Consider the following 18,735-nt stretch of genomic DNA (forward strand, 5'->3'; position numbering starts at 1 on the left):
TCGTGTCGCCCATCTTTTATGATACGCTATAAGTGGGGTGTTTCTGAAATTTATGATAAAGAATAAAATTCGTTAGCTTGCTTTTAAATCAAATTTTATACAATTTCATGATATATCACATCATTTTATAAACAAATATTTTGTTAATTTTAACGGACGAATGAAATATGTTTGCAGGTGATTTATTTAAAATGCGTTTCACATGGCGCATCATAAAAGATGGGCGACACGAAGGACGGTCCTTGCAAAGACCCTTTCGTGCAATCGGCCCCTGGCTAGTCCAGCCTGGCCCTTGACAGCGACCAGTGCAGTGCCAGTGGGACGCGAGTACGTACGACCGGTACCGCTGGGGCGTCGGTTGCGGTGGCTGGCCGGTGCCTGGCGCTGACATGGTCATGGTGGTGGCTCCCGCTGCTGCTCACACACTCACTCAATAATTAGGAATCAATTATCAAATGAAATATTTATAGTTCTACAAAGTCTAACGATTAACTGTGGCACTGTCTTACGTTCATGTAAGCTAATGGGCTAATCCAACTGATATTTAACTTACCAAAAGTCCAAATGTAGAGAAACAGATAAATCGTGCAATGCCAATGATGTGTATGCGAAAGGTAGCTGATGCATACATGTGTAATTGCGTCGACGTCGAGTACGATCGACGACGTAATTGACATATATCTTACCGATGCTGGCGCTCTTCCAAATTCACGTCGCTCCCTTCGGGAGCTTACGTATACGTAAGATCGTATCTCCGTGATTCACGTCTAGGTAAGATCGTATCTCTGTGATTCACGTCGAGTCTCACTGATCGATTGGAAGCGTCAAACAGATAGGCCTAATTATCACATTTTAAAATTAATGTCAATGGATTCTGACCATTAGCGTACCTATGGGGGGAGGGGGGGGGGAGGGCAGAGGGGGCAGACTGCCCCCCCGACGAGTCACAACCCATACAAGGGTCGTATCCCTGCGTCTAGGTAAGATCGTATCTCTGTGATTGACGTCGAGTCTCACTGATCGATCCAGGCGTCAAACAGAGGCCTAATTATCACATTTTAAAATTAATGTCAATGGATTCTGACCATTAGCGTACCTATGGAGGGGGGGGGGCGGCAGAGGGGGCAGACTGCCCCCCCCGACGAGTCACAACCAATGCAAGGGTCGTATCCCTGCCCCCCCCCCCTTTGGAAGATCCTAAATAGTCCACTGTTTCTGACGGATCTTAACACTGGTTTCTTTGCCCCCCCAACAAAAAAAAAAAAATGTAAAAGTCAGGCCTAGGAGAGTTGGACATTTTATCCAAAAAATATGCTTCATATGACTTTTCTCTAACAGATACCATATGCTTCTCAGCCAATTAAAATCAAGAAAAGTAATGCGGGACAAAAATATTGATTAAACTCTAGTTCTAAAAAAAAATCCATTGGGAATCTGGACGACGTCCTTAATTATTGACAATTGGGGTAGGGCCTACTTGTCACAAAATACTTGCAATCATCTGTCTTGCAATTAATTGCAAACTAGCAATGAATCATTGATATGCTTCTTGTAATGATACTTATTGTTAAAGGCTCTATGTAAACCTGTCGATTGTTTTGCGACAGACATATCTTGTAGTCGACTGCATGCAAGCATGTTAATTGCAGGACACCTGAGCCCCGTCTTACAAAGACTTACAATTGATCCAATCGATCGTAACTCTATATGGAAATCCATCAGTGTCATAATTTTTTTCTACTTGAAATTTAATTGCACAATGTCCTTTGTGAACTAAAAGAACTACAGTGAATTTTCAAGAAAAATGAATGCATGAATATGAATCATATTCTGAACAAACATGCATAATAATTGTTGACGCTGCTGGCCGTCCATATAGTTGTAATTGATTAGCTCAACACAACTCCTTGTAAGACGGGCCTGGTAGTTGTATAATTATATAATATACATGTAGGATGAGATGTCACCTAAATAAAGAACACCACCATTTCGATATTAAAAAAGGCCGCCAAAGGCCCTTACCGTTTTATGTACAATCATGATAAAGAGGACCAAAAAATCACAAGAGTGAGCGCTGAAATACATTTATTTGTGAAGAATAAATGGGATACTGTCTAAAAACATAATTTTTAACGAAATAGTCATTCAGGTTTAAATTTTGTGTTTAATACTGTAAATTGACTTTCAAAATGGCCGCCGTAGACATTGATTGTATCATATACATTGCAAAGTAGGAAATATTTTTTTACACGAGTGAGCAGCATAAATGCACATTTTTGTGATCTATATTTTCTGAAAGCATAATTTCTAACAAGATATATCAGTTCTTCTGTCGGGTAGGTGATAAATTCTGTATTTTGAAAGTCAAAATGGCAGCTACAAGCCCCAACAGTATTATGCGAATGGGGATAAATGATTTTAACAGATTTTGGCTTTGCTTGACTAAATGGTGTTGTATAAGTGAAATATTGTCTGAAAACATGATTACTAACGAAATATATCATATAATCTAAAATTAAGGTGATAAATGTTATATTTCAAAATTCAAAATGGCTGCCATATGCCCTTTTTGGAAAATTATGTGTCCTCATTCGAATTACAATAAGGGCCCTTGGCGGCCATTTCCCATTTCAGAATGCAGCATTCATCACCTTAAATGCACATTATGATATACCTTGTAAGAACCATGCATTTAGACAATATATCACTCTAACATCACAGTTCTATGTAATACTTATAGTCAAGCAAAGCCAAATTCTGTGTAAATTGTATGTCCCAAATTACAATGTACATACTTTTGGGACCTATGGCAGCCATTTTGAATTTCAAAGTACAGCATTTATAACCTCCAGGACCAATATGCGATGTATTTATTTAGAAATCATGTTTAAGACAATATTTTACTCGTACATCACAGTTACATGCATTTTATGATTCTCACTCTTGTAAAAAGTAGATTCCCTATACGCATGTAACATAATTTAGATAGGGCTTGTATCAGGTATTTTGAATATCAAAATACAGTATTTATCACTTACATGGTAGAAGAAATGCTATATTTCATAAAAATCGTCACGTTTGCAAATAATGTTTTATGATACAACAGGATTTTATGGATTTCAAAGTGAAGTAAATCCAATTTTTTTATTACATGCCCCCATTTTCACTGTAGATAATACTATTAAGGCCTATAGAGGCCATTTTAAATTTCACAATACAGCATTTATCTTATGCATGACCATGATGGCAAAAGAAATGAAATGTTTTGCTAGAAAACACGTTTTCAGACATTACGTTACTCGGTGATCACAATTACATGCATTTTTTTAGTTCTAACTCTTGTGAAAATTAAAACAGCTCTGTATTTTTAAGCATCGTGATTGGCCAATACGCGTCACATGACATCCAACTTTTTTGGTGCACTGCACTGCACGGCAGTGTAAAAGGTGCGCAACGAAAATTGATATTGCACGCTCGAGCAAACCAGTGCAATCACGATGCTTAAAAATACAGAGCTAGCTGTTTTAATTTTCACAAGAGTTAGAACTAAAAAAATGCATGTAATTGTGATCACCGAGTAACGTAATGTCTGAAAAGTCCCGGGAGAAGTACAACAAAACTGTACTGTAACTTTTTAAAAATTTGTTTGTTTTGCTATTTTATAAAACAAATAATGCACTCGCTCTGTCGTGCGTTAAAGTAAATGCAGAGAAAGCTCGGTTTCTTCAGATGATGCACACTGGGCACTCGCCGCAAGCGGCTCGTGCAGAGTGCAGCATCTATCTAAAGAAACCTCGCGTGCTCTGCATTTCCACTATACGCACTCGGCTGCATGCATAATTTGTATAATTAGAATGGGCCTACATGGCGGCCATTTTGAATGTCAAAATACAGCATTTATCACATAAATTGCATTTATATTTCATTAAAGATTATGTTTCAGCCAGTATTCCACTCGCTTATCTTAATACTAGTAATATGCATTTTAGTACGCACTCTTGTGATTTTCTTTTGTCCCCATTAACATTGTAAATAAAACTATTAGGGAATTAGGTGGCTTTTTGAATATTAAAATGCTTCATTTATTACTTACATGACATAAAAAATGATACATTTCGTTAGCAATCATGTTTTCATCCACTTATTTCACTAAAATCACAATTACGTGCATTGCAGACAAACACATTCGCACCTTTTCAAGTAAAGGCACCACTTTGAAATTGTTCTTAAAATGTTTTCTCTTGACTTGTGATAAAACATGATTTGAAAGTTGAACTTGAAGATTTGACAAGCAATTTAAAATAATGAAAAACTAAAGAGGGAGGGGGGGGGGGGGAGAGATCTAACCCAAAGTGAACATGGTCTTCGAAGGGGAACTTTAACAACAGACGGTCAGATAAATGGAAGTTAAGATTTCGGGCAAAAATAAGAAAGCATTACATGTTCAAGATTTGTCAGAGATAATTATTATGATATCAATGTCTATGATGGCATTATGATGTAGAATGACGTCTACCTTTAGACTTTTTTGGATGGATGAATTGGTTAAAATTCTGTTCCCCTTTTTTTAAAACTCCGAATTAGGGTAAAAATATACTCCACCATATCTTTTCTATTCATAGTTCCAGATGAATAATTATTCACAAATTCCTGATAATTAAGTGCACAACATATGAAAAAAACTGTCCCTAAAACGTATCATGGCTTACCTATCGACCTGCCTTAATTGAATTGTTCATAATATTTGGGATCTCATTTTTCAAAAGCCATAACTTTCTTACTCGATGTCCAAATCGTTTCAAAGTTTAACAATAATGTTTTTCTTATCATTCCACAAACACCACGATAGGTCTGGTAATAATGTATTCATTTTTTCTCTCCCAACAATACCACAAGGGTAACACATGCAGCTGCTTCGTGAAGTCAACCTGTGAACAAATTCACAGGTAGACCGGGTCGTGGGTTCGAATCCCGTCCAGGTCTGCTGTGATTTTTTTCATTCACAGGCTGACCTCGCACAGCAGTTTTATGTCTTAACCAAGTGGTACCGTTGGAGAAAATGAATACCTTATTACACGTACTTTATCACCCAACGAATTAACCATTCCTTTTACCATGATATAGGTTTAATTTAGGTCGTGGAGCGTGGATTATTCTCTGGACTTTGAAACAGAGGGTAGTGTACTGGGTTAAAATTCCATGGCGTAATATCCTTCAGCAAAGAATTCATCCAGTGTGCTGCACTCGACCCAGGTGAGGTAAAAGAGTAGGAAGCAATTCCTCAAAAAGCTGTGTTCCCCTGAATAGGTAGCCTAGCTTAGCCGGGTAATAATTAATAGCTAGGAGAACAGTTTTCGGAACTGAAGTGGCTACCCTGGGTAAATATACCGTTATTATTTTTTTTATTATTATTATTTCGCTTTGGATATAATTATAAGACAGATTAGGCGTCTTAGGTAAATTATGAGTGTTGTTTATTCAAATGAATATCTTATTACACGCACTTGTCTTTATCATTCAATGAATTAAAGGAATGGTTCGGGATTAAAATATTAAAGAATAGAGTAAAATTCACAGAGCAAAATGCTGAAAATTTCATCAAATTCGGATAACAAAAACAAAAGTTATTGAATTTCAAAGTTTATCAATATTTTGTGAAAACAATTATATGCACATCGTCAGGAATATTCATTAGGTGGGCTTATGATGTCACATCCCGACTTTCCTTTTAAATGTTATTACATGAAATCATATGTTTCTATTTTCATACATGTGTAGATGATGTCTCCATTATGATGAAATAAGTTGCGGCAATAAATAACCAATGCACATAATCAGTTGCCAATCCATTTGTTTTAGTTCTTGGTAGAATTTTTTTGAATAAACCTAATTTTATATAATAAAATACAAAAGAACAAGGAGGATATGACATCACGAGTCCACATACTGAATATTCATAAAGACATGCCTAGAACTATTTCACCGGAGTAATGCAAATCTTTAAAATTCAATAACTTTGCATGCTATTTGTTATCCGAATATGATCATATTTTCAGCATTTTGCTCTGTGAATTTTACTCTATTTTATTAAGATATAAATAATTTCAACCTGGACCATCCCTTTATCTATTCATTTGACAGTTTGAACATGATAGGTTTGATTTCCCTTTTGGTATAATAAGACAGAGTAGGCGTCTTGAGTAAATTATAAGTGATGTTTATTCAGCCACAGCTGTCAAGAGAGTGATTACTTACATTATACCGTTTCACATAAATTACGTTATACATAGAAAAATATAGCTAATATAATAATCATCATGTTTATAACAATGATAGCAATGATAGCATCATTTATAGTAATCATGATTGTGATAATGATGATAACACCAACATCAGCAATGAATAATGATAATAAAAATATTAAATGATAATGACAATAATAATAATAGCAACAATATAAATAATAATAATGACGACGATAACAAGGACCGTGCATAATAAAACAAACAATAAAATTAATAACTACTGTGTACTGAAAACAACCAGTAACTCATTCGTTTTCTTGTTTCCAAGACTTATTCATTTTGACTACAGAATTTATTAATTATACAATTAATCGTAATCATGATCTTTGTTAGGATATTAATTGATATGTTATCCTCCATTCTTTGTCTTGTAATATGTTTTCTACTGTATGTCCTGCCTCGGCAAAGTACCTTTACTTCCTCTGTTCATTGTCTCTATAAATTGCTTTATGAAGGTCATATATAAAAATATACTATGATACTTTACTTAATAATGGAATAAAGTGATACAAAATCATCAAACCATATAGTTGTCATAGATATACTGCACATTGACCTGACTGGTTCGGTGGTTCCCTTTATTCTCATTGCTTCTTTGAAGCAGTTTTAACATAAGTCGAATCAACATATAAATCTACAGATTATAGTACTAGAATAATGAGAAACTTCAAAACTAACTGATCAAATTAAAAATGTTACAAGTATGTATTGGCAACTAACTATATAGTTAATGCTAGTATATGTACTAGTGCAAATAAACGAAGTGCAAGGTTTAGCCAACTACCTGATTGACTTAAAAGAAGCTAGCCAATACTATATAGTCTCCTTTTCCTAAGATCATAAAGATAGGGATGTGAATTTTAAGTTGATAAGCCATCCTCTCCCAAATTATGACCGGTAATTAATTCTTTACTAATGACCGCTCATCACCGATAATGTCAAACAAATAATATGTCACGTGCGCGTGCAAGCAATACCACTGGGATTTTCTTTGCCGTCTTACATAATTGAGGACGTCTTATAATCCTATGTGCTGAAATGATCAGCGAAATGCAAAAAGCCTTACATCAGTGTAAGTGAGTGAATGGTGAAACTAAACTTTATCTTGTGATTTTCATTTGACCAATAATATAGCAAGATTATTAGTATGCAGAGTGTAACGAAAGCATTCTTTAAACTCCAAGTGAAAATGGTAAATATATAAAATGAGTACGTAAAATATACTCAAAGAGCAAAATCGTACTCAAAATCTTTGTCGTTAATATATATATATTTATATATATATATATATATATATATATATATATATTTTTTTTTTTTTTGGGGGGGGGTCAAAATCATGTCATTTTGACTACTTCTCAGTGAATTCGAATCGTTTCATTCAACTGGATACTGATCTGGCATTAGTGGCGCATCTTTAATAAAATACTTTTTTTCTCTTGAATTTTTAATTTTTAATCTTCTTAAAATTGAAACATTATTCAATGTTGTTCTTTATTTGTATGAATATGTGACTAATCATTGAGAATATTTAGTATTGTTCATTTTGTGTTTATCATAATGTAACAATAATTGTTTCAATCATATAATCATAAACATGTTTCTACCGAGTATTCCCTTAATTGTAAGAAAATGCATTTGATGTAACATTTCAATTTTTTTATATCATCATTTTATGATGAAAAAATAACAATAAAACATTACAAGCCTTTTTTATTGTTCTTAAATAAATCAATACATAAAATATCAAGTGAATTCGATCCCACGGACAATTCAATACAGGAGAGGCATCCGAAAGTGTAAGGGGATTACCCCTTTCGAAATAAAATCTACTTAAGAAAATCAAGAGAAAATTATGAACGAGCAGATTATTTATGATGTGTGCAAGTCATAGTAGATTGTAAACTCTGAACAAAACAAAAATATCGAATAAAAATTCAATCACAATGATCACGATTTACAAATTAAACAATGTCGTCTATTTCGTGACTCTTTCGACGATGGTATAGATGAAAGGATTGAGAGAGGAATTAATAGGCAGGACAAAGACCACCAACCAAGCATAGACGTTGGAGGAAAGAGTGATTACATCGATTTGGACCAATATACCCATCGTGATGATTGGCATCCAGCAACAAAGGTCGGTTCCAACGATGAAAAACATCTTGAGCGCCATCTTTACCTCTGAGGTAACCTTGTTCTTCTGTCCTACCGCCTCCCTGCTTAACCGAACTCTGACAAAGATAGCGGCGTAGCAGAACAACACGACTAGGAAACTGATTAGGTTCACTCCAAGGAAGATAGCAATGGAGAATTGCCATGTCGATGCTGTTCCAGAAGCAAGATAATTAAGGGTGGTCTGACCGAAGCGAGACAAGGTGTAGGCGTCAATCTCCGAATAGACCGAAGAAAACTTACGGATGAGGGGAAGGCCCACGCAAACGTCACTCAGGCCATAGGCACCAAGCTCCAGCTGATTCAAGAGAAGAGAGGTTACGCTGAGAATCAACGCCATAGCCCACACAATCGCAACAGAGATACGGGAGGACTTGATACCCAGACGCTTCGGACTGAATGGGAACTGGATTGCAATGAAGCGATCAACGCTTAGCAGAGTCAACAAGAAAACGGACGATTGGGTGCTGAGTAACGAGATGAACCCTGCAATCTGACAAGGATAGCTGGTTCGCCACTCGTAACCGATGCCATCCCAGAAATAGGCTTCGCCAATATACATATCCATGACTGCAAGGATCAACATGTAAACACCCATCAGGAAATCCGAAACGGCCAGATTGCTGATCAAGGTTGATTGCACAGAACCAGTGACTGTTGAAGGTTTGTTCCTCAACCTCGTGACGATCACAAAGCCATTACCGAGCAGTGCACTGATACCAAGGATCCAGATGAATACCTTAATGGTTCTGTTTTGGAGAAACGTTCTGCGGCATGTGAAGAGTGGATCTGGCAGTTCTCGCGTTATACACCCGAAACTTTCAGGAGCAATGCAACAAACTCGTTCGTCTCGAACAACCCTGTGTAACAAAAAAGCAAAGGAAATGTAAGGAAAGTAATTCTCGTGATATGAAGACATTGCTTTGTGTTCAATATACGTCACCAAATAATGTTACATAGGTAGGTCTATTTGAAAACATGTTTCCATTGTGAAACACTGTTTTTCTTGACAGGACATACATACATTTATACATAATACATGTACACGGCACTTCTTCATGTAAACACTCATTTTTTTACAATATAACAAGTGATCATTCTGCCCTCCAAGTGCTTACAATATATTAAGTTTGTATTATTGAGAAAATAGATGTTCTTATCTTATTTCAGTATACATGTACTTGTCTAGGAGAACTTGAACGGATGTTGCTGGGGTGACTATTCCAAATACTGGGACCAGTGAAACTTATGCTTTATTGTCCTTTCTTGGAGTATAAGCCTACATGGGTCTGTTCTAGCACGCAATCAGTAGTGACTTATAGCAAATTGCATTTCTTACCCTTAGTTACCAAATCAATTTGCTTCAGTCATGCCAGTCATCTCTAATAACCCTTTTCTTTCGTGTTATTTTAGTGATAAATTGATCAGGGACATGATTTAAGAATATATACATAAATTTCCTTTGCGCTTTTTTTTTATTTCTGTATATGCGACTGTTTAGGATAAAAAGTATGACTTTAATGTTGTGTAAACGAATCACAGGCCCCATTGCAAGAAAGGGTATTTCAAGGACAGTCTTTTCGCGTCGCCGATCTATATATAATGATGTGTCGTAGAAGACGCATTAAAAACGGTCCAAATCTATTTAGCTCACTTTTCAATTATTTTTTAAACAATTACTTGAGATACGAATCATTTATAGGCAATGACTTTTCTGTTTAATTTGACGGATGAATAAATAAATGAAGGTATTTTAAAAAGGCGTCTTTTATACACGGCGCATCGTCGGCTACAAGAAAGACAATACTTGTAACGACCATTTCGTGTAATCGTCTCCTGGCTTTTGATACCTGTACTTACAATAGCTCAATTTTGGAGGGGCCCACGAATGTATCGGGTTGAAGACGGATTCTGTCTGATGAAAGAAGTCGCCTGGGAAAAGAAATAATGCCACGGCGTCAAGATAACCAATGGATATGACAAAACTGTAAGGGTAAGTATATTTCAACTTTTGAAATGAGTCTGAAAACAAAATAGATATGGATCAATTGTGTTTCTGAGAGATAGTGGACGACACAAAGCGTAGGAACAATAAACAGACCGCATATTGCTGAAATTATTTTTTTCTTAATAGAGGTCCTGATATACAAAATTTGGTCATATCGTTTACCATCTTTTTTAGATTTCACCCCTAAGAGTAACCTATTGTCGTTACTATTATTAACTGTACATACATGTAAAAGATGGTGATAATTTTTAATGTATTTCCTCAGGTTTTCTTTTGAACGAGATCTTCTAAGTGTAACACGTATAAGGAATAGTTAACATGGTCACATGATAACACTGAAATCAAGACCGATTTGGGGGGAAAATATCCTACAAATACCAAACGTGACGTAGAAATATATTTTTACTCGCATTCTCGCCAAATTATAAAAACAAAAGAAACATCACGCCTTTTCTGATTTCTTTTTAAGTCGCACCTAAATAGAAGTTCTTCCTTGATGCCATGTTTAACTATCGAGGTGTGCCAAGTGCAATATTCAGTCGCATCTTTTCAGATGTCAATATGATCCTGATTTGAACATTGATTTTCTAAGGAATGACTGTGTAGCCTTGCAGAATCTATAAACGTTAACGATTGTTTATTTATTTGGTTCTTTGAATAAGAAATTAATTTAGTGCGGATCAACCTACATCGCCTTCCCCAACATTTGCATGAAATAGATAAATGGCGACAAAACCATAACAGAAAAATCAGGTGCAAATGCCAATAGTTACGGAAATATCTCGATACTGATGCTCCCCCTTTCAATTTCCCTTTAGGATGAGCGACTATTCCATAACACTCACACATCACGTAATGTAGGCAGTCCATTTAAGGCTCCTGGTTCGATGTTTGTGATTGGATTCCCTTGAACTGATCTGTGGATAATAAATCAAAAATATTAATCACGATTCAAGATTTATACAGCGCATATATCTTCTGTTAATGATATTGAAGATGCACTTAAACAATAAAAATGAATGAGACCACTTAAACAATAAAACAATATAAAATGATAGAAACTTGACGATTTTTTTGTTTTGCATTTTGATAATTCATAAAATTACAGAATCTATTGGAACGTGGATATCAAAGAAGTCCACAACAGAAACTGTGTCTTTAATTTGTAATGGAACAGATATGGTGCCCGGCAGAGAGAGGATTAAGATCGATAGATACATTTTGAAACAATAAACAAATAAATATATGCATCACTCTAATGTATGGCTCTCTAAATCATTTCATAAAATCTTCTAGTTGACTTCAAAATTAGGTTAATGTTACACGAGCCTACAAACATTTACTTAATCCTGAAATAGAATTCATTAGTTGTCTGCTCTAAAGTTTAACTCTTTTAAATAGAACTGGCTCTACGAATCCCGAACTACTCAGAAACCACTGGCATCATGGACACTGTCCGAGATTTATTATCATGAATGCATAATTTTGATCATGCATAGTCTTATAAACCCACTTGAATAATGACAGTTTTTCCATTATTCTTTGCGACATATTTTGTTTAAACAAAATTATATATTAACAATTTGAAAATACGTATGAAACCAAATGGTTATCAAGACATTATTCTACCGCGTTTCCACAGTATGAAACATATCATCTTCTAGTATGTCATACAGTGTGTTCACAGTATGAAACACATTATCTTACAGTGTGTCATACAGTGTGTTCATAGTATGAAACACATTATCCTACCGCGTTTCCACAGTATGAAACAAATTATCTTCTAGTCTGTCATACAGTGTGTTCATAGTATGAAACACATTATCTTACCGCGTGTCCACATGCAGTATGAAACATATTATCTTATAGTGTGTTATACAGTGTGTTCACAGTATGAAACACATTATCTTACCGTGTGTCCACAGTATGAAACAAATTATCTTCTAGTATGTCATACAGTGTGCTCACAGTATGAAACACATTATATTATAGTGTGCCCTCAGTATGAAATATATTATTTTATAGTATGTCATACAGTTTGTTCACAGTATGAAACACATTATCTTACCGTGTGTCCACAGTATGAAAAATATTATGTTATAGTATGTCATACAGTGTGTTCGCAGTATGAAATACATTATCTTATAGTGTGTCCACAGTATGGAACACATTATCTTATAGTGTGTCCACAGTATGAAACACATTATCTTATAGTGTGTCCACAGTATGAAACACATTATCTTATAGTGTGTCCACAGTATGAAACACATTATCTTACAGTGTGCTACCTACTGTGACCAAAGTATGAAACACATTATTTAATAGTGTCATAGGCCCTATAGTGTGTTCACAGTATGAAACACAATCATCCTCACCCTCTGTTTTGAGCGTTTTACCTGTGAAGTTATATTTTCACATCTAGCCCGTGATCCTGTGACCACACTAGGAACATTTAAGCTGTAGAATTGTCCACAATTTGGAATTTTCTCCACACCATTAGACCAATATCTTCATATACTAAACGATGTGTGCATCACAAATGACGCTCAAAGATTGGGACTTATCACAGACTACAAACTGAGTGATTGGCCTTCTGATATGACAGTTATTCTCGAAAGTAATCTGAGCCGAAACAATTGGAATAGTCAGAATTTCGTTTGATAAAATTATCAGCACTAAGCTACGGGATGAATTTTGCCTGGCATAGTCAAATTAATGATTATGGAAAAGTAAAGGAGAATATGTAGACAGAGAGAGAGAGAGAGAGGAAGAAAGAGAAATAAATCGGTCTGGAGATGGATAAAAGGATAGCGGTAGACATGGTAGAGAGGGAGACAGGGGGAGGGGGTAAGGTTGTAGAAGATAGGGAGGAGATACGGAGGGAGAATAGGTTTAAGGGAGTGAAAGAGGGCAACAGCAAAAGAGAGATAAAGAAAGAAAGCAGAGAGGGAGGCATGGGTCGAAATTAGGTCAGATACTTACAAGATATCAATATTGTTAAGCCCGTAAAAATAGGATGAATTAAGTGATGTCAAACGATTATGAGTGATAATCCTGCAAAAAATAAAAGCACATACAAAAATTCAAACAATATTAATCCTTCGTTAGTAGTTTTATCATGTTTATGTCATTTATAGAGCTCTTTACTATTGATTACTCTTTATTGTAACAGAATAAATGAAAATAGTAGACATAACAAACTGATATAAGTGACACAATCATAATCTGCAATGTACGGTTACAGAAACAGGGTTTGTGCTCATCAATAAAATTGTAGTAAAGTTTTAAAAGATAATTAGGCAAGTTTAAAGGTCAAGTCCACCTCAGAAAAATGTTGATTTAAATCAATAGAGAAAAATCAGACAAGCACAATGCTGAAAATTTCATCAAAATCAGATGTAAAATAAGAAAGTTATGACATTTCAAAGTTTCGCTTATTTTCAACATAATAGTTAAATGAACGAGCCAGTTACATCCAAATGAGAGAGTCGATGGCGTCACTCACTCACTATTTCTTTTGTTTTTTATTGTTTGAATTATACAATATTTCAATTTTTACGAATTTGATGATTAGGACCTCATTGCCTGAAGCACAAAATGTTAAAATAATGGAATTCCACGTGTTCAGGGAGGAATGAAACTTCATTTCACATGACAATGACGAGAAAACGAAAATATTTCATATTTCATATAAAAAAATACAAAAGAAATAGTAAGTGAGTGATGTCATCAAATCTCTCATTTGGATGTAACTGACTCGTTCATTTTACTATTTTGTTGAAAATAAGCAAAACTTTAAATACCATAACTTTCTTATTTTACATCCGATTTTGATGAAATTTTTCAGTGTTATGCTTGTTGAATTTTTCTCTTTTTATTCAAATCAAGTCTTTGTTGGGGTGGACTTGTCCTTTAAGTATTTGGCAAAATGGAGGACTATCCTGTCCTTACCCTGCAAAAATGTCATCACCATTGTGACCTATACAAAATATCTTTGGGGCGCTGTAGAGTAGGGGTAACGACTCTCGTCTTCTAATCAGAGGGACGTGGGTTCGAATTCCAGCCATGGCGTGCTTTCCTTCAGCAAGAAATCTACCCACACTGTGCTGCACTCAACCCAGGTGGGGTGACTGGGAACCCGGGCGGTGGTTCATAAAGCTTTTCGTAAAGTTACGCACAACTTTACTAACGACTGGAACATGTTCTTATACATAAGTCAGCTACATAGGTGTATATTATATAGCACGAGAAAGGGTCACCAGTCGTGCGTAAAGTCATTCATAACTTAGGAACAGCTTTATTAAACGGCTCCCTGGTGGGATTAATTCCCTGAACGTGCTGAATGCACCAAGTGCCTTTCGCAGCTGGTGCCAAAGCCGGGGTAATACACTGAGCATCATTGAATGGACATATAGATTATCGGCGCCTCATTAATGCTAAATATCATTGTGAGTATTATTATTATCATTATTACTACTATTACTATTATTATTAGTAATATTATCATTATTATTATTAACCTTATTACTATTATTCGTATCATTATTATCATTTTTACTATTATGGTTATTACCATTATCAGTATTATTACCTAAGTATAGTGAACAAACTTTATAATGGAAAAACGAATTTTACGTTATTTTACACTACTCACAAAAATTTAAGGCTGCCTCCAACTTCAGCAAACGCTCCAGGTGGTATTGTTGCCAAATCATTGTGTTCAAAATCTCTAAAAATCAATCATATCAAAGAGCACATTTGTTATGATTCTCACACCGACATATCCTACAAGATACGATAATAATAATAATAATAATACATATGAATTATATAGCGTCTTTTCCATTTTGATTAAATGCTCAAGGCGCTTTGAAGGGAGTAAGACATAAAAGTAAAGAGAACTATATAAGAGAAGTACAAAAAAGGGCAAATTTAAAAATGAGGAAAAATGACTGTCTTCAAACCTAGTACCTGCTGGTGAACAAAAGCAATTCAAGGTTGCCCTTAAAGGATGTTGCAGAGTTTGAGTTCTTCAGCTCCTGTGGTAGTGAATTCCACATGGCTGGTCCTGCATGAGCAAAGGCTCGATCGCCCCAGGATTTTTTAGATAGCGGGATATATGCAAGATCGCAGTGTGCGTGCAGGTGTATAAGAGACTTGTTGTAATCGGGTGCGGATCTATTGATGATATGATGAACCAAAAGAAGAATTTTGAAAACTATGCGATCCTTTATGGGCAAGCAATACTGACGATACGACTGTCAGATTACTAAAGACAAGATAAAAAATCATAAGTGATAATAATGTTACTGTCACACCATTGAATCCGGATCAGAATCGAGCAATGATACAACATTAACATAACATGTAAGCTTTTGGCAGGTCAGAAGTCGTTTTTCTTGGTATAACTTGCATGTTGCACAGATCATGTATTACAATATTCTCTCACAATAAGACGCTCATGATATGACACACTTGTGACGAATGACCGAAAGATCGGAGGCGTCTGGACATACGCTCACTGTTTTTTTTAACTGCCGAACTGGACTGAATCCACTTGAAAGGCGATGTGAGTCTTGCAACGACCCAAGGCGGATTTTAATTACTGAACTAGGAAAAAACAATAGTTATTGCTAATGAACAATGCAAGGGCGGATCCAAGATTTTCCAAAGGGGACAGGGCACATTTTTCCTAGGAAAATTTGACCAGCAAATAAAAAAGGGTCCTCACTTCTGTAATAATGACATATTTCCATTTGAAATATAGGCTGTATCATTCAAAGGGGGGGGGGGGAGAAACTTGTGTAAGAATGGCATATGGCTCTCAAGGTGGGGGGGGGGGGGAGCCATGGGCCGGATGTCCCCCCCGGCTCCGCCACTGGAACTATAGTATGCAAATGATTGTGCGTACGCGTATTACATTACTTATTTTGAACTGTTTAAGATTAATGATCGAGCACTGACCAAAAAAAATACAATACAACACAAAAAACATATAACACCAAATTTAGACCTGCACCTTACGATAAACTAATTCCTTCATTGCCATGATGAATCTAGTCATATTAAATTAAGTCCCATATCCATCAAGACCTACGAAGAGCAATTTTAAAGTTGGATGGCGTTTTGCAGAAGTTAATTGGAAATCCGATTCCTGATCAGGTCATGTTTCATGGCCGTTTCTCAGCAAAGCTTGAACTATCCTCGTTCATTTTGGTATTATGAGAATAGAAAGCATCAAATTTCTATCATTATAAAATTCCTTCAAGAATGATTAAATGATATTTCATTTCGGGTCTTTTCAAAAGATTTTTTTTGGTGGGGGGGGGGGGGCAATCGGTATGATAAATTAATTCTCTATCTATTGCCAAGAGATGGTCATTTAACTTCAACAAAATATATTAATCTAATCCAATGTTATATACAATCTGTATAGTGCTAAATTCTACGTTTCAAAGGGAAGCCGTTGGTCCCCAGGTTGCTTGCTCACAGGCATTCGTGCTTTCTTAGCAGTCAGGTAAAAAGCTTGGTTTAACAGAACAAAACGCATTTCTTTCAATATGTACAGAATTTATATTATCATTATAACAGTAATGTAATATGAAACATTTCATGAGAAATAGCCTTAATGTTGATAAAACAGTGATTTGCACATATCCTGCAGATTTGCAATTTTGCTTTGAAAATTGTTCATTTGCACAGATGCCGTTGATAAATTTTGACAGATTTGCACATTTCCCGGCGTGGCGTTTGCACACATACCGTTCTTTGCACATATCCCGGCCCAGTGGCGTACCGTGGGTCACGGCATTGGGGGGGGGGGGGCACCAGCAAAAATTTCGGGTCACTTAGGGAGCGTGCGAAGCGCGCTCAGATGACAGGTATACTGACCTAATAGAGATATTTTAAGGACATGCAGTGAGTGCCATCAAACGAAAAAAAAATGGAATACGTTCTACATGTCACAACTCATACCTGGACTCTAGGTCAAGATTTACAAGAAGAAACTGATTTCTCTTCTTTTTTATGACTTGACTTTAATGTGATTGCGAACACATTGTGTTGTGATGTAATTGCCATGAATTTTTCGTGATTGGACTGATCTGGAGGGAGAAATAGCAAATCTGCATTGCCGAACGCTCCGCATATGAACGTAACTATATATATTCTCTCAGTCCCATATGTACCTTTGATCGTCATATATCCGTTCGTATACACTATTGTGCACGCGCAAGCCCAACGTTCGCTTCGGTGTCAATCATGGCTGGCAAGGGGGATGGCGCCAGAGTGAAGCGTACCCCTAAAAGCAAGAAAAAGGTGAAACATTCCAATCCAAATGATTCAGAATGTGATATAGCTGATGACACTGTTACGGTTGATATGTCTGAACATTCACCTGATGATGATTATCACCTACAAACAATTCTCACTAACTTACTAAAAACAAAAGAATTTATGAAAACACTGGAGTCGGTCTGTAAAGAAACAATGGATAAAGTAGTGAATGTTCAATGTGAAAACATGCGTCGCCACATAGAAGAAAATGAATCAGCCATCATTCAACTTCAAAATTCTTTGGAGAGTAAAGAGAAGGAAAAATATATTTTGGAGAAAGAGCTACAGAATGAAATCGAGAAAAGAGAAGACGTGGAGCGCCAATTGAATGTTCTCGAGCAGTATACAAGAAGAAACAGCATTAGAATTTTTGGTGTGAAAGAGAAAATAGGTGAAGATACCGATCAAATAGCAATTGACATTGCCAAGGATCAACTTGGGTTCAAGTTGAAAAAGCACCACATTGATCGATCCCATCGAGTAGGTCAGAAAGATCCAACCAAGCCTAAACCCATCATCGTGAAATTGTGTTCTTACAAACAGAAGGCGCAATTTATGAAAGCGAAAAAGACATTGAAAGGGAGTGGAATTTCTATTCAAGAAGATTTGACACTGACAACCCTAAAACTCCTCAAGAAGACAAGCCAACACAAAAATGTAAACGCGGCATGGACAAGTGATGGCCGTGTTATCGCCTCAGTGAAAACAACAGATCCTAACACTTCAATGAAGAAACAAATCTTTAGAGATAGTGACCTTCTTGCCTTATAAACTCTACAAACGCTACAGTTTGTATATTCCTAGTAGATCCTTAAAAACTGCGTTATATCAAATACCCTTCTATATGTAATATTCACGAAACTGTTGTTTAAATAAAACCATATTATATTTACAACTTAACATTAATGTACG

General features: G+C 35.9%; 1 protein-coding gene across 1 annotated transcript in view; it reads right to left on the reverse strand.

The window, feature by feature from the left end:
* Positions 1 to 7,633: 7,633 nt before the first annotated feature.
* LOC121425497 (G-protein coupled receptor GRL101-like) overlaps positions 7,634 to 18,735 on the reverse strand; it is a 35,663-nt gene continuing 24,561 nt past the window's right edge. Inside the window, exons 11-15 of the mRNA XM_041621566.1 lie at positions 15,143 to 15,217; positions 13,471 to 13,542; positions 11,334 to 11,405; positions 10,341 to 10,412; positions 7,634 to 9,340 (exon numbers count right to left, since the gene is read on the reverse strand). Of these exons, the coding sequence (XP_041477500.1) occupies positions 8,284 to 9,340; positions 10,341 to 10,412; positions 11,334 to 11,405; positions 13,471 to 13,542; positions 15,143 to 15,217 (1,348 nt within the window). The 3' untranslated portion in view covers positions 7,634 to 8,283. The remainder of the gene's footprint in view (positions 9,341 to 10,340; positions 10,413 to 11,333; positions 11,406 to 13,470; positions 13,543 to 15,142; positions 15,218 to 18,735) is intronic.

This window comes from Lytechinus variegatus, chromosome 12, assembly GCF_018143015.1.
Source record: "Lytechinus variegatus isolate NC3 chromosome 12, Lvar_3.0, whole genome shotgun sequence".
NCBI classification, from domain to species: Eukaryota; Metazoa; Echinodermata; class Echinoidea; order Temnopleuroida; family Toxopneustidae; genus Lytechinus; species Lytechinus variegatus.